The sequence below is a fragment of the Leuresthes tenuis genome, unplaced genomic scaffold (assembly GCF_036924035.1).
Source record: "Leuresthes tenuis unplaced genomic scaffold, fLeuTen1.0.hap1 SCAF_24, whole genome shotgun sequence".
Classification (NCBI taxonomy): Eukaryota; Metazoa; Chordata; class Actinopteri; order Atheriniformes; family Atherinopsidae; genus Leuresthes; species Leuresthes tenuis.
Window position 1 is genome coordinate 15186079 of NW_027325378.1, and position 14319 is coordinate 15200397.

The 14319-nt window shown below is 40.5% G+C and overlaps 1 protein-coding gene across 8 annotated transcripts in view; it reads right to left on the bottom strand.

Moving 5' to 3' along the window:
- The window catches only part of relch (RAB11 binding and LisH domain, coiled-coil and HEAT repeat containing), a 34133-nt gene that overhangs the window by 12093 nt on the left and 7721 nt on the right, over positions 1-14319 (bottom strand). For 3 of the 8 annotated variants that reach the window (XR_011910184.1, XM_072378043.1, XM_072378042.1), the window contains exons 3-19: positions 13490-13561; positions 13304-13359; positions 13077-13190; positions 11468-11662; positions 9581-9675; positions 9095-9218; positions 8803-8942; positions 7289-7364; positions 7111-7206; positions 6132-6155; positions 3180-3292; positions 2958-3048; positions 1622-1693; positions 1385-1525; positions 1099-1263; positions 829-976; positions 516-672 (exon numbers count right to left, since the gene is read on the bottom strand). Coding sequence is in view for 7 of the 8 variants with exons in the window: in XM_072378043.1 (XP_072234144.1) it covers positions 516-672; positions 829-976; positions 1099-1263; positions 1385-1525; positions 1622-1693; positions 2958-3048; positions 3180-3292; positions 6132-6155; positions 7111-7206; positions 7289-7364; positions 8803-8942; positions 9095-9218; positions 9581-9675; positions 11468-11662; positions 13077-13190; positions 13304-13359; positions 13490-13561 (1879 nt within the window). In the remaining variant the exon portion in view is untranslated. The remainder of the gene's footprint in view (positions 1-515; positions 673-828; positions 977-1098; positions 1264-1384; positions 1526-1621; positions 1694-2957; positions 3049-3179; positions 3293-6131; positions 6156-7110; positions 7207-7288; positions 7365-8802; positions 8943-9094; positions 9219-9580; positions 9676-11467; positions 11663-13076; positions 13191-13303; positions 13360-13489; positions 13562-14319) is intronic. The other 5 variants (XM_072378046.1, XM_072378045.1, XM_072378044.1 and 2 more) reach the window with 4 other exon arrangements.

The window sequence follows — 14319 nt, forward strand, 5'->3', positions numbered from 1 at the left end:
TGCGAGTACATTCTTGTGTGATGGAAATGTTACGGTAAAAGGACCAGGATGTTGTGCGGGGTTCTGTAAGATACTGCAGTGCATATGGTGTGCCGGGGGCTTTGGTGAGAAATGCAATCATTTTAAAGCAGACAACACTGCCCAGCGGCAGTAACTCTTCATAATGAAAGATGCTACAATACGATTTCCCTTCGAGGTGAATTAAGCATTTCTTTCATTCATTTAAGGTCAAAAGCAAGGCGGCAACAAATGAGGAATGATGTAAATGTAATGATGTTTTTGAGGAATGAGTAACAAAACATTGTGATGGTGTAGTTACAACCTAAAAAGTTTAGAAAGGCTTAGTTTAAGCCATGATAACCGTCTGATTAAGGAATATGAATTCTTATCATGTAAGGACAATAATGGGATATTAAATATAGAAAGTAGCAATCATAGTTATAGGTTTCCAGAAAAACAATGCCCTCTGAAATGATGTTAATGTCAGTTTGACTGCAAATGTGTGTTCTTCTTACAGCTGATTGACCACCCATAGTAGGCTGTCCCAGCCAGTGGTTCCCTCATGCTCTAGCTGGTGATCATAGAGTAAAAGCAGAGCACTTAGCATCTCTCTGCTGCCGATGATTGTAGCCACATCCTGGAGAGGAGAAGCAGGCCTGGGAAACCGGGTCACTACAGGACACAAAGATACAGAACCACAGTGCAAATTCAGTAAATGTGTTGCTGAAAGAATTTAATACAAAAAAAAAAATCATAAATGATATTGAAGTGAGAAAAGGTTGAAAATTCCACTGTTGTCACTCTGAAATAAAAAGACAGACATCTTACCTTCTATTGTGGGTATGTCTCCGTTGACTTTGGCTCTGCTGGTGAAAGGTGCATTCTGAAGCACCACAGCAAACAGAGGAGGGATGAGAGACTGAAGGGCTGACAGAAAAATATGTAGCTTGTGTTCATCCAGACCATGTTCTCCCTGCTGCAGAAAGAAGCATCAATTAGTATGGGAAGTAAACTAGAGCCGCTAACTACCACGTGCCAACATTTTTAGCCCTGAAATGAGAGAGTTCAAAGAATTTAAAGTTAACAGACAGTACTTACCGTAAGTAGTTTCTCAATACGAGCCAGCAGAGAAGGGATGAGTCCAGTCTGAAGGTTTCCCAGCTCTGTGGTCCAGGCAGCAAAGGCAGGGATGAAGACCTGGTGGACTGCATTGACCACTCGCTCCGACGGGTCCCCAAGAGACAGCAGCATTAGCTCAAAACCCTGCAATGAACAAAACAGCAGCGTGAAGAGTCGCCTGCCAATATAAACAGGGGTGACAAGGAAAGAAAGTAACATTTTAAAAATGACCTAAATAAGTTTCCCTCTGAAAAAAAAAACATACCTGGGAGTACTTGTCAGAGTCATCAATGTAACCCATGATAATACCCAAACTCTTGACCACAGCCTCCCTGACCATGTCAGCCTTGTCCTCAGCAAGCATCTGCTGCAACATGGACAACACGAGAGAGCTGCGAATCTCCTTCTGCAGCAACAGAAAGTAGAACAGAGATCTCATGTAGTTTTTACACCTACATTCATGCCCAGTCCCTTTTTAACTGTGTGCACTATGTGTTCTTACAGGCAGGTAAGGTGCCAAGGCTCCACAGGACTCAGCCACCAACAGTCTCCTCTCTGGATATTTGTGATTAATCTGCGAAGGACAAATTTAGACAAAGAAATGTTGAATGTAAAAGAGGAACCAAAAGTTGAAAGGAAGGGAGAAATAGATGGGAGTGTAGTCACCCTGGAATGGAAACAACTTGAATATCATCAACATGCTGACCCTGTGGAAACCACAATTTGTCTTTCCTTGCAGATTCTTAGCCTCCAAACTGCTGGCAGCTGCCGTTGCCATGGCAGCAGATGTTGTTGATCATGAATGTGGTGACACAGGTGGCAATAAAAACAAAACTGCTCTCAAATGTATGTCAAGGACGCTCACAAGACAATGAGCCATTTTTGAGAATGAAATTACAACAACAGCAGTTGTTTTGTTAGTTAACGAAAGTGTTACCTTCCATTTAAATATTTTCATACTTTTTTTTGCATTCTAGCATTTTGTGATTCTTTATAGTTACAAAGAGGGAACAACACATCAAAGCAGGGCTTATAGGCTAACTCTGTTTTTTTAGGAGAGCTAACGGAGGGAATTCTACACACACCTCTACTGGGACCACTTCATCCACACGCATGGCTGCAGCACAGCTCATTCACTCCGGTAAGAACGTCCATCTTACTCAAAGTCGTCGTTCACGTTGCCAAAATCTGATAAATATCCTGCCATGTTGCACAAAACTAGCAGCAGCAAACTCTGTGTGAAGTTAGCCGACTGTCACAGAGAAAGGAGTAAATAAGCTGTGCTCCAGGGGGGCGTGTGGATGAAGTGGTCTCAGTAGTGTGCCTGTGTAGAAATCCCTTGGTTCGCTTTCCTAGTAGCCACATAACAGTAGCTATGTGCTAACAGAGCTATAGTACATGTTCGTTCATTCATTCTTCTTAAAGTATTGGCGAAATAAAGACAGATAATGCCTTATTTAGAGGCAGCATCGTCCCTGCCCCATTAACTCCGTTATATGGATAAACGCCGATCGCAAGTTTTCTAAATAGCTTTCGAAGGACACCGACTTTCGGTGCTGTTCTCGATGAGTAGATAAACGTATTTCATGCCAGAAATAAGGTCTAGGTTTAAAAAAAAAAAACAGAGTTCCCCTTTAAGAGCAATAATCGTGGCTGTTGTTCCCAAATAAAAAACAAAGTGGAAACAGCATCACAGAAAGGCAAATATAAGACAAAAGTGGAAAAAGTAATTATGTAGTTAAATGACAATATACTAAGTATAAAGTAGTAACATGACTTGACTTATATGAAAGTCAGAGGCATATGAAAAAGTGCTACCTGCAGTGCACGTACTGTACCTGTTCCCAGCACTGAGGAAGGAGCTCAGCCTCGACACGAGTGGGACCCACGTGCCTCGCAAACGCAACGCAGCCCGTCAAGATCATTTGTCTTTGGAAACACACACACATAAGTAAATATTGATCAACTGACATACTGTTTTGTCCCCTGATGTTGGTAAGTTGGTAGAATTATTAAATATGTGTATGCCATCATATCTACATACATACAGCTGTACATACCTCTGCTCATCATCTGGTCTTTTGATTAAGTTAAAGAGTATATGGAGGAGCTGGTCCCTCTCTTTAGGTTCTGGGTGAAGGCATGCAGTACACAAGATGAGTGGAATCAACTCCTGTCAGTGAGAAAAAGACACGCACACAGAGCTGGCATCAAGTCAACTACCTTTGGAAAAGAAGAGACTGCAAGGACACGTAGGGAAAGAATGGTCGGTAGAAGTCAAGCAGGCCATTCAGTCTATAGAGTAGCAGGAATAGGAAAAGAGAAGGTGTTTATCAAAAAAGGAAAAAGATGGAGAAGTCACAGGGAATAAGGAAGACATATTCAAAGGTGTCACCTTTGAAAACCAGCAGAAGTCCAGCAACACCGCTGAAAACATGCTTACCTGGAATAGCTCGTTGGTGTTAACACTTTGACTCATTTGGTGTTTGTGGGGGTCACACATGTACACAATTAGAGCCACGTACCGTAAAAGCTTACCGAGTGCATGCACACACCTGGACACACAGCTGAATACTGACACAGACATACCTAAAGCACAACTTTCCCCTCCAAACCTGAGCTCCGTCCCAGAGTTCAGGCAGAGTTCATGGGCCCTCCAGCCAAAGAGGAGGGAGCTCGGCTGCCCTTGATAGAGGGCCTCCATGGCCATATTGCGGTCGGCTCTACATTCCCACCACACGCACCGAAATTAGAGAGTGCACACAGAGTTAAAAATATTTTTTTTCAAACTCTGTTCTTTTTTTTTGTTCCAGTAAGATATCGCATATTTCTGCCAAGTCTTGGAAGAACAAGCAAAACCCCAACACTGGATAGACACATGAGCCTAACTGAGAGAAGCGGGTAAAGATGGGCTGTGATGAGTCAACTGCTCAATGTGCCAGGCTGGAAAACTTTTACAAAGTAAAAATACAGCACTCAAGTATCAGAGGGTCATTTTAAGAGTTTAACAGCAAGTTCAGCATGGGTGAAATCAGTTGAGTCAGAGTCAAAGCTGCAAATGAACAAAGTTCAGCCAAATGTAGCTGCCACATTTAATAATCTTTTGCCCTGGCGACTGAAAATACTATAAAGCTTCACAAGGTTTTTTTTTTTAAAAGGAGCAAACAAATGGAGGAATTCATAAAGAGCACACATCTAAAAAGCCAGAAACCGTGCTGACCCTGCTCTATTTCTGTGTGAACCCCCCTGTTCCTGATGTGAGGACTCCTTCACGAGGTTTAACATCTGAGCAGCTCTGGGTAAACATTGTGGGCATGTCGAGTGGACAGAAGGACGCCAAGATCCAAAGTCAGCGAGCCTGGTGCCTCAAGGAGCAGAGCCAAAACACTTTGATATTAAATGACCCATATTCCGATCAGGAACTCAAAGCTTTCCCTTAAAACATGAAATACTTCAACATCCTCTGCTTAAACTCGGTACAGATGCTGATGACTGAAGATCCCCTGCCTTTTTCGTCTTGCGGCGCAGTGAGGTTGGAACTGGTTTTTGTGTTGAAATTCTACAGTTATTGGGTCCATCTTTTAGACCCCTGACTTTTCAATAGGGAAGATCATTAGATCAAAAAGTTTAAACAAACAAACAAAAAAAAAAAAGTCATTTAAATTTGGTTTTGTTCAAAAAAAAAAAAATTGCCTGTAAAACTAAAACTTCTGGTGCAAATGATCTGTACAAAGAACACAAATCAAATTGTATCACAACAGCGCAGTCCTGTATCTTGAGAAAAGTCATCATGTTTAATGATTTACGGAGTCTGATAACACAGCCAGGTGGCAGGCAGAGCCTCCATCTATCATACTACAGTTTCAAGTCAAACACCTTTTGTTCTTAAGTGGGTGTCACATTCAAACAACTTAAGGTGTGTCTCCTCGCTTGTGGTAGTTGGAAAGCTTCAAGTTGCAGGACGGAAGTGTGAGCAGCTGTATGTGTGTATGAATATCCCGTGTCATGGTCTGTGAATCTAACGGACTTGGTGCAAAGTCCATGAGGGACCCCAAAGTCTCAGTGTTCTGCTGTGGTTCAATTTCTTGCCAGCCTCGCCCTTCAGTTTGTTTACCTTGATTTCGCAAAGAGATTAAAGTTTGTCATAACTGCCTTTGGTTAATTACAACTACGTTGCCATGGCGATATGCAAAGTAGCACAAGCAAGAACTGCTCAAACCAGACTCGTCTCTTTCAGACACTCTAATTTTCTTTCATATCAAGTTTCAACATGGCACAAAATTCAGGTACATTGTGTTTATGTTCACATGGACACACACTCACAAACACTAATTGCATGCAAGCAGTTAGTGTAGACAGAGCACCTGTGCAGGCGTCTGCGCAACAGCTCACAGGGAGAAATGGCTTGTTAATGCCTACTATATTTCAATAACTTATTTCCTTCTCAGAATCAATTAAAACTAAGCACCTAAGAAACAAAACACACCTCGTTTGTCACTGTTAAAGTCAAAAAGCTGGTTTACATTTAGTCAAGTTAACAGAAATAATGATTGTTTGAACAAAAGAAGTCCTGCGCTTATTTAGTTTTCATCCTTTTTTGTTAATTGCTTTCTATAGTTTTTAAGCAAACAAACTTAAAGACAGTTAGAGGATTAAAACTGCAGCAAATAAAACAGACAAGGGAACAATCAGCAGAGGAGAGTAAAGATACACTTGATTTAACTGACATACAGTACAACATGACCCATGTAAAGCTACAACTGCTTATCTTTCACCAACATTGCATGATAGTTGATATTGTCGGTTGCGTGTCTCGTGTTTTTAAAACATACTGCAAGGTGGCAGAAAAGTCATTTGCATAAATGGCAGAGCTCGTGCCAACAATAAGTAAATAACAGCTAGAGAAAAACTGTCAATGTATGTCAGCAGTTGTAGCTTAGGGAGCTGCTCTTTAGTCGCATATGTCTACAGGTCATGTCAGAACCATGCAGATGAGTGCATGAAAGACTCACCTGGCAAAGATGTGTAACCATTCTCTAGAAGAGAGGCATGCATGAGAGTGAGAGAATGAGTGAGACGAAAAGAGAGGAATAAAAATAAATCCAGTGAAGGCAAAAAGGGCAGCAAATGTGAGCGGGTGACAAAAATACTAGAGGAGAGATGGTGATGACTGGTGGAAACAAATGCCATCATGAAGAGGTACGATTTCAAATCAATAGATAAGACACAAATCAGCAAGGAGTTCATACGTTTGTTCCTGTCAGTATTGTTCACTTCTTGAGAAACAAACAGAAATTTGGCAGAAAAAGGCAATTCTGAAAAGGCAAGGCCATAAAGGTGCTTTGTGCAGCTTTAGCTGGACGAACACATCTGTACGATTGTCTTAAACAAACAGCTATAAACGCCACAAACAAGAGGACTGCAACGCAGTGGACTGCCCACCTTCACAGTACATTTGAGCTGGATTTGGGAAATGCCTCGGGGGCCTAAACCAAGAAAAAGTTGTTGTGCTTTCTGGAAAAAAAATAAACTAAATACTTTAGGCAAAAACAGATGGTGAAAGGAGACATGTTTAGCACTTTTACCGAAGTTAGACAAACACTTTTTGATTAAGAATACGCAGTCTTTTTAAGGTTTAGGAATAATGTGGTGTTTGGCACTGAATTGACAATATAAGCTTTTACGAGAAATCTCGCCTTCATCTATAATTTGCAAAAAGGTTTCTTAATCAAACATCCAGAGAAATAATACATGAAGACATGGCACCTCTATGCCTTAAATGTTAAGGAACCCTGAGGTCTTCTCGAGTTGGTAACCAAAAGCTGTATGCATTTATATTTTGGATTGGACCATATTTTTTGTACCCCACACCAAATGTTCACCCTGCGTAACCTTGCTGCTCTGTGTGTATCTATTGGACATTAGGACAAGATGCCTGTGATGGTAACAATAATGAGGGGGAAGCAGGATGAGTGGCAGAAGTCGGGTTACCTCTCGTTTAGCTAGAAGGACATTGGGAACGATGTGGGGGAGACATCGACCCAGCATTAGCATCACACTCGCTTCGCTGTCTGCTATACGAGACACCTGGAGACAAGGGCGATGACATATTCTGCTGTTAACGTTCTTACGTGTATCGATTTTATTTTGATCATTTTGTGGTGCTGACCTCTGCTCCAAGGCGGCTCTCGGAGCACATTCTGCAGAAGGACAGCAAGGCTTGCTGGAAGGCCGGGGATAACTTCCTGGAAAAACAAACAAACAAAAAAAAAACCAGAGACGAGAAACAGTCATTACCATACGGTCTGCAACATTTACTCTGAAGTCCACAGAAACTTTGGAGATTGCTTTGACCACTGAATGACAGAGCGATGGACTAGGCCAAGCTGCAAGACAGCTCAACGCTGCCATTTCTTTTTGAAACTCTAGATAGATGATGTGTGAACAAAAGGACACTCAATTTTTATATAACTGCACATGAATCTGAAGTCTTAAAAAGGGAAGCATGCAACACACAACAAAGGTCAACTTAGAAAAACACAGTATTCACTTGATCAGCTGATTCACTGATAGTTAAAGCACCAAAAATACAGGTAAGATTTGTTTAAACATAAATCAAAAGCTGTTATGTACTCTGGAGAAACCTTTTCAGTCAAGAAGACAGCCCCTTACTTATTAACTGCTGTTTTTCCTGCACTGTAGTTACAAAGACTGATAAATACTTCCATCTAGTGGCTATATGTTGTAACTACACTGAGATGGGTAACATTAGTGGACCAGTGTGAGACATACTGAGTGTGTGAAGTAACTTACAGTGAAGATTACTAAGGAATGTTATCTATAATCAGACATTTAAACTGCACACTGCCTCACATTTAATAAGGCAAATACAGTCCAGGACAAATATGACACTCTTGACACAAGGATTTTCATTTTCTAGTGCGCGTTTGCATCGTTCTATGGAGGAAACAGCTCATAATGACCACATGTAAAGCAATTATTACACAAAATGGAGAGAACAGTTTCACTTCTGAACAAATGTTGCTGTTTAGGTAATAAACCTACTGTAATCAAGTAGTCTTTGCCAACACTTTGCCTCGCTGCAACCTGTCTGCCTCTCGAAGGAAATGTGAGTATGTGAGCGTGTGAAAATACTAAAAGAGCCATGTAAATCTCATGATTGCAATTGTAGATCAATTTAGAAGCACTTGTTGGCTGCGTGTGATAAAAACACAAAAGAGTTGCACACTGGGAGAGCACCTGTGATTGAAGCCGCCTTTGTCAAGTGGATTGATGATGCTTGGACAAAAACCAGCCCCCTGAAAGGGCCCTTGGTGATGGAATGGGTTGAATATTTGGCAGTAAGCCTGGGAGAGGATAGTTTCCAAAGTTTCCACTGACTGCTTTGAGTGATGTAATGTGTAAGAAAATGCACCAGAGGTGGCTGAGGTTGACATTTTAATTCCTTTTCATTAGCTTATACTAACTTAGTAAACATAAAAATGTCTTTTAGATGGTAATTTGCATGAGGAGTTAGGAAAAAGAAAAAGCCTGCCCATAGTGAAAAACTTGACTCTGACAGACATGATACCCTCTAAATTCCACCGTATGTGCAGAGTTTTAAGGATGGCTTAGAACATAAACATCTTTGTGAACATGTAAATACATTTCTGCATCACTGACCTGTTTGGTTGATCAAACTGGGCACTGGTCTTGCTGCAGGACTGTATGTGGGGCTGTGATGTGTTCTGAGGTGAGGGATGGTCTTTTTCAGGGTCTGAAACCCCTCTGACGTCTAGATACTTGCCATTATCTACAGGAGGCTGAGGGTAAGACAACAGAAAATCAGGATGGATACGTCAAATGACACAAAATGAGTTTCTTCTTGGTTATTATAATCATGGTATTTATTACATGATACTGGCCCTATGCTAACACATAATTATATCAGCACATATTTAAAGGAACCGCATACCACAGAGGGCGGGTCAGTGGAGTAAACAGTGGTGGTAGAAGAGGAGGAGGGTGAATTCTGAGAGCCCAGGTTCAGTGTGGCTGGAGGTGTGGAGGAGACGGTCCTTTTCAGAGTCTGAATCTCACTGTGAAGCGGATTAAACAAAAGACCTTGTCAATAAAGACGTATACCTTATATTAGCGTGGCAGCAAGTCATTAGGTGCGGGGGAAGTGGTAGAATCTTAGTGTTGGCAGTTCCAGAGTCTACACTGGAAGCAAACGCTCTCCCATTGTATCAGAGCGGGGCTTCCTCTGTAAATTCATCCAGCAGCGGCATTTTTTACATGTTGCTTCCACGTCCAACAGGAAAGTTTTGGCAATAATGTGGAATAGAGCTGAAAAGCACATAGCTATTACGAAAAAAGGAAAGCTCATCAGCATCGCAGCATGTTGTGCCTCAGCCAATCAGATGAGCAGACGAGCAAAATCATGCGCTCGTACACCTACCTCTGCAGTTTCTTGATCTGTTCAGCGAGGCTCTGCTTCTCACTGCTGAGGAGGCTGAGCTGGTACTCCAACTCTTGCACGACTTCCGTTTGTTGCTATTAAAGAAATGAAAGAAAAAAAAGTGTTACAATTTCTGGTCAAGAGCAGGTGTTAAAAAAAAGTGACAAAAATCAGTCTCTTCAGGGGAAGGGAATGATTTATTTATCACAAAGCCTTTAAATCAGTACTTTGAGGATTTTAAAGGCTTCTCCTCCTGGCCTAAAATGATTCGATTTGTGGCAGCTTTTCTCAAACGTTTAAACAGGAGTTGCACCATTTTGAAGTATTTAAGGGATCTTTTCTCATTCTTTGTATTATTCATTACAACCCTAAGGTCTGACAAAATGTGCTTTATTTGAATATAAGTAAGTGTATGGAGACGATTCTTTCATACAATGCATCAAAATATCTTTACAGCTTAAACATCAAGATACTGAAACAGCTACTACAGAATCAAAAATGCTGAGCTACACAAATAAATGTCAATAAAAGAGAAAAAATCCCATTAAATAACTAAAACATTGGGCCAGTTTAATAACTAAACTTTAAAGTAATTCATGGTAATAGAAGACATTTGTGTAGCGCCTTTCTAGTGTAGCGCCTCACACAAAGCACTTAGGACTGAATTGGTCATATAGCTTTATATATGGTGACATTTCTCCATTAAGGCCTTCAACCTTTCTTCATTCACGCATTGATCACTTTTCCACTATTGTTCCTCGCGTTTGACTCAGACGTGCCTGTGAAAATGACTGAAGGAACCATGGCTGGGCAGTATATAAAGTTAGGTGTAACACAATAGTCTTTTATAGTCACATTTTTGTCTCATCGTCATAACAAATCATTAAAGCACGCAGTGGTTGGTGGAATCACAGTGACTGTAGATGAAAGCAGCTGAAAATATCACATTTACACATGTTTGCACTTGATGAGCTCTTTAAGCCCTTGCTGAGTTCGTTTTTTCATAACAACATGTTGTTTTGCCAGAAAAGTTCCTATCAAGCCAACATTCACGGAGCATCGTGTTCAAGGAAGAGGAAGTGGGTGGGAACAGTTAACAATCTTGCAAATATTGGTATGTGTTCAGCCACAGCTCAAGAACTTATCTATTTAAAATGTTGGATTCTTCTGTACAGCTGGTCGTATGTCAAACTAACCCACTGCTGCTGTACGTGTGTCTGTCCGGTAACTTTACAGTTAAACCACACTGAAAGTGTACATCTTATCAGGCCTGACCCAGTCGGATTCCAGTCTGCAAATGCCATGGAAAAGCACCAGAGGAGTAATTCACGCATTACGACGACACATTCAGTTGCTACCAGATTCATTGAAAGCAGTGCATGAGTGACAAAAGGGCTTTACAGACACACTCACACCACAGGGCACCAGGGGCTTCAGTACCTGGCCTGAGAACAACTTCCAAAGACTGGGACTTAAAGAATTCTGTTATCACCTTTACATTATCAGTCATTGTCAGGGTCTTGTTAAACCATACAGATATAAAAGCTTTCAGCAGTCAAGACCATTCATGATTAAAGGGACTTTTAATTCAAACATAACTCAGAATGAGTGAGTGATTCAGTCTGAAGCTAAGTTCACAACATCTGAACAACCCGACATATTTCAATCCAATTAAGTTACTCCACTCAGGATTTTAGCACGGTTCTCAGGGTTTACTGAAATTTCACCACCAGGAATTCAAAAGTTAAAAGATAAGACAGAGATATTGGTTGGATTTGTGTTAACCATTATGAACAACTAACACAAATTTGTGTCACTTCCTTTCTTGTAGTGCGATGCACGGGGTACGCTACCTGCAAAATGGAGGACAACTTTATTTCTACACACCTGCTGTGACAAATCAGGCTTCTTTGGGAGCTCTTGGGCGACGCAGTTTCCTGGAAGCTCACTGAAATCCACCCCGACTGACGCATCCACCATGTCCCTCAGTGAAGGGTGGGTGCTGCCGCAGTTCCTGTAGAGCTGCAACAGGTCGGGGGGTTTTGGGATGTTGAGGCCAACATCATCCCACAACTCAAAGTCCTGGAAATAAACAAAAGAAAATTAATAAATCTATGTTTGCTTTTGCTTTAGTATTGTTTAATAAATGTGTGATAATCAGTTTTCGAGTTATCGAATGATACTCATTGTGAGAATGCTTTAAGGCATTCTCACTATTGTTTTCCTGTTTCTCTTTTTTGGCACTTAACTACTCCTGCAATCTTTCATCGATTTCAACAATTTTGGTATCAAAACGTTCAGCTCCTTCAGGTGATTTATGCTATGACTTTTGGTGTTGATGTCTTTTATACTTTTTAAACTATTTAACTTTTAATTCAAATTTTCCCGTCATTCAAATGAATGGAAATTTCTTTCAACTCTTCAAAAACTTCCTCTTCTTTCCAACTTAACTACTTCAGCATACGTTAAGATAGAGACACCATTCAAACTTTAAAATGTTCACAAGACATTCAGCTATTACCAAATGATTCAGCTTTTTAAAATATTAAGCCAATTTTGAAATATGACAGTTTCAAAAATATGAAAATTTTTGCTCCTTCTTGATTTTTATGAATGAGAAGATTAGAGTGGCAGACTGATCATTTGAACTTTTTCTGATATTCAAACAAATTCCTCTAACTTTCATACTGTTCAACTCAGACAACCTTAAAATGTAGGTACACTTGTCCTCTTTCAGCTGATGTAACTACTAAAGAGCTCACATTTACAGAATTTCAGCTATGAGCCTTGAAGCGAGAGAAACCTTTCAATTTCTCTCACTAACTCCAATGGAAATTTGGTCTGACACCAGAGAGAGGTTCAACTGTGTTCAACTCGCTGCTGTTTAAATTTCTTTCACTCCATTGAAATAAAAACTACATTGCCGCGTTCCTCCAAGCCTTCTGCTTCTTACGGTCTTCAAATTATTTTCCTCGCTCTTTCAGTTTTCTCACAGGAGGTCATAGTATCCAAAAAAGCCATTTCTGCAGGTTATACAGGGAGAGAGCTGTTAAGCAGCAGTTGACAAACATTCACTGATGACATCACTCTTTCACTCCCTGCTGTATATTACACTGAAGCCATTTTAACTATTAATCACTTGATTTCTGCTAAATTTTCACTAGATTCAGCTTTTTGAGCATGTTCAACTAATCCCATTCAACTTAAAAAGCATTCTCACAGCTGTTTCGCAGGAACAGCTTTTTTCTAGTTTATTGTATTAGTTCATGTAGGTCTTTGCAGAATTCAATGCAAGCTCAGAACACGGCAGGTTATCTAAACTACTGAATCTATTGATGGTCACATGGTCATCAGTCATGGTTTCAAGTCCAAGTCATATTCTTTCTTTAAGAATGAACCAGTTGATTTACCAGGAGCCCATGTTTATTTAAGGTCAGCTGTTTTAAATGTATTTCTCAGTGTCTCTAAACACAAGGCAGCCACAAATAGTGTTTACCTGGTCATCATTTTCATCCGAGAAGGTGATGGATGAAAGTTTGTATTCATTTTTTAATAAATATTCATTCACAAGGAAGTTTAAGGCTCTTTTCTCCAGTGGGCGTATAGGCTCCTAAGATAGGAAGAAAGAGAGGATATCAGTGATGTCCGCTCAAGGGTTTCAAGGATCACATCTAATAATGAACACATTTTTTATGCATTTTCAACACTCAGGAGATTCCCCACCTGAATTTCAGGACTCGACTTGAAGTTTTTTCTCTCCTGAGAGGGCACTTCGCTCTCTGAGAAATTGAGGAAATATTAAATGTTTGAATAGAGGTGGAACGACAGTTATCCAGACGTATTGACAAAAAGAGAGAAGGCTATAACAAATAGGGTTCAGGTGTAGAAGAAGTTAAAAGTACGCCACACCTGCTGCCTGAGTCAAGTTGGCGCGCAGAGCCTGAATGGTCTCCTTTGCTTTCCGTAGCTCAAACTCCAGCACTGGACAGGAAATGACAACACACACACAGGAAGTGGATCCAACCAAAGGCAGGGAACAAAACAAAGATGGGCATAAAAAAAAAGAAAAGAAAACAAACAAACAACACAAAAGATCAAAAGAGTTATCAAACCAAACCAAAAAAAGGAGCATGCAAATCATGGGTATAAAAATCGCATGCAGCAGAGGATCATGGGAAAGCTGGCTCGATGTTTGTTTGACAGGTGTGTGTAATGCTCAATCTCAGGAATTCTTGCCCTTATTTTGCACCCATTGGTAGCACTGAAATCACAAATGGGATTGAATTTGATTTCAACTGTAGCTGAGGTAAGCAAATCAATTCAAGTTCTGACATGTATTCTTGAAAATCTAGAAGCTGTCTGACACAGGTTTCTTTCCCGGCAAATGCTTTATTAAAAAAAAGTCAGTCCACTCCAAGGACAGCCACTGCTGAGGGAACTCATTCTTCACACATTAGCCATGAAACAATAAAACAACTTAATACACGAAGCTCTAAAAATAAGTGTCTCAACATAATTCCGTCATTAGGGTTTTTGTTTTACATCTATTCCCTTAATTCCCCTCAGAAACAGAAAAAAAACACATAATTAACAATAACATGAACAAGCCGTCGCTGCCATCTCACGCAGAAGCAGCAGATGCTTGGATCAAGTTGTTCATTTGCTAATTGAATCTCTCTTTGCTAACAGCCAACACTGAATAAAGCAAAGCAACACACAAGATCCTGGAACACGTCAGA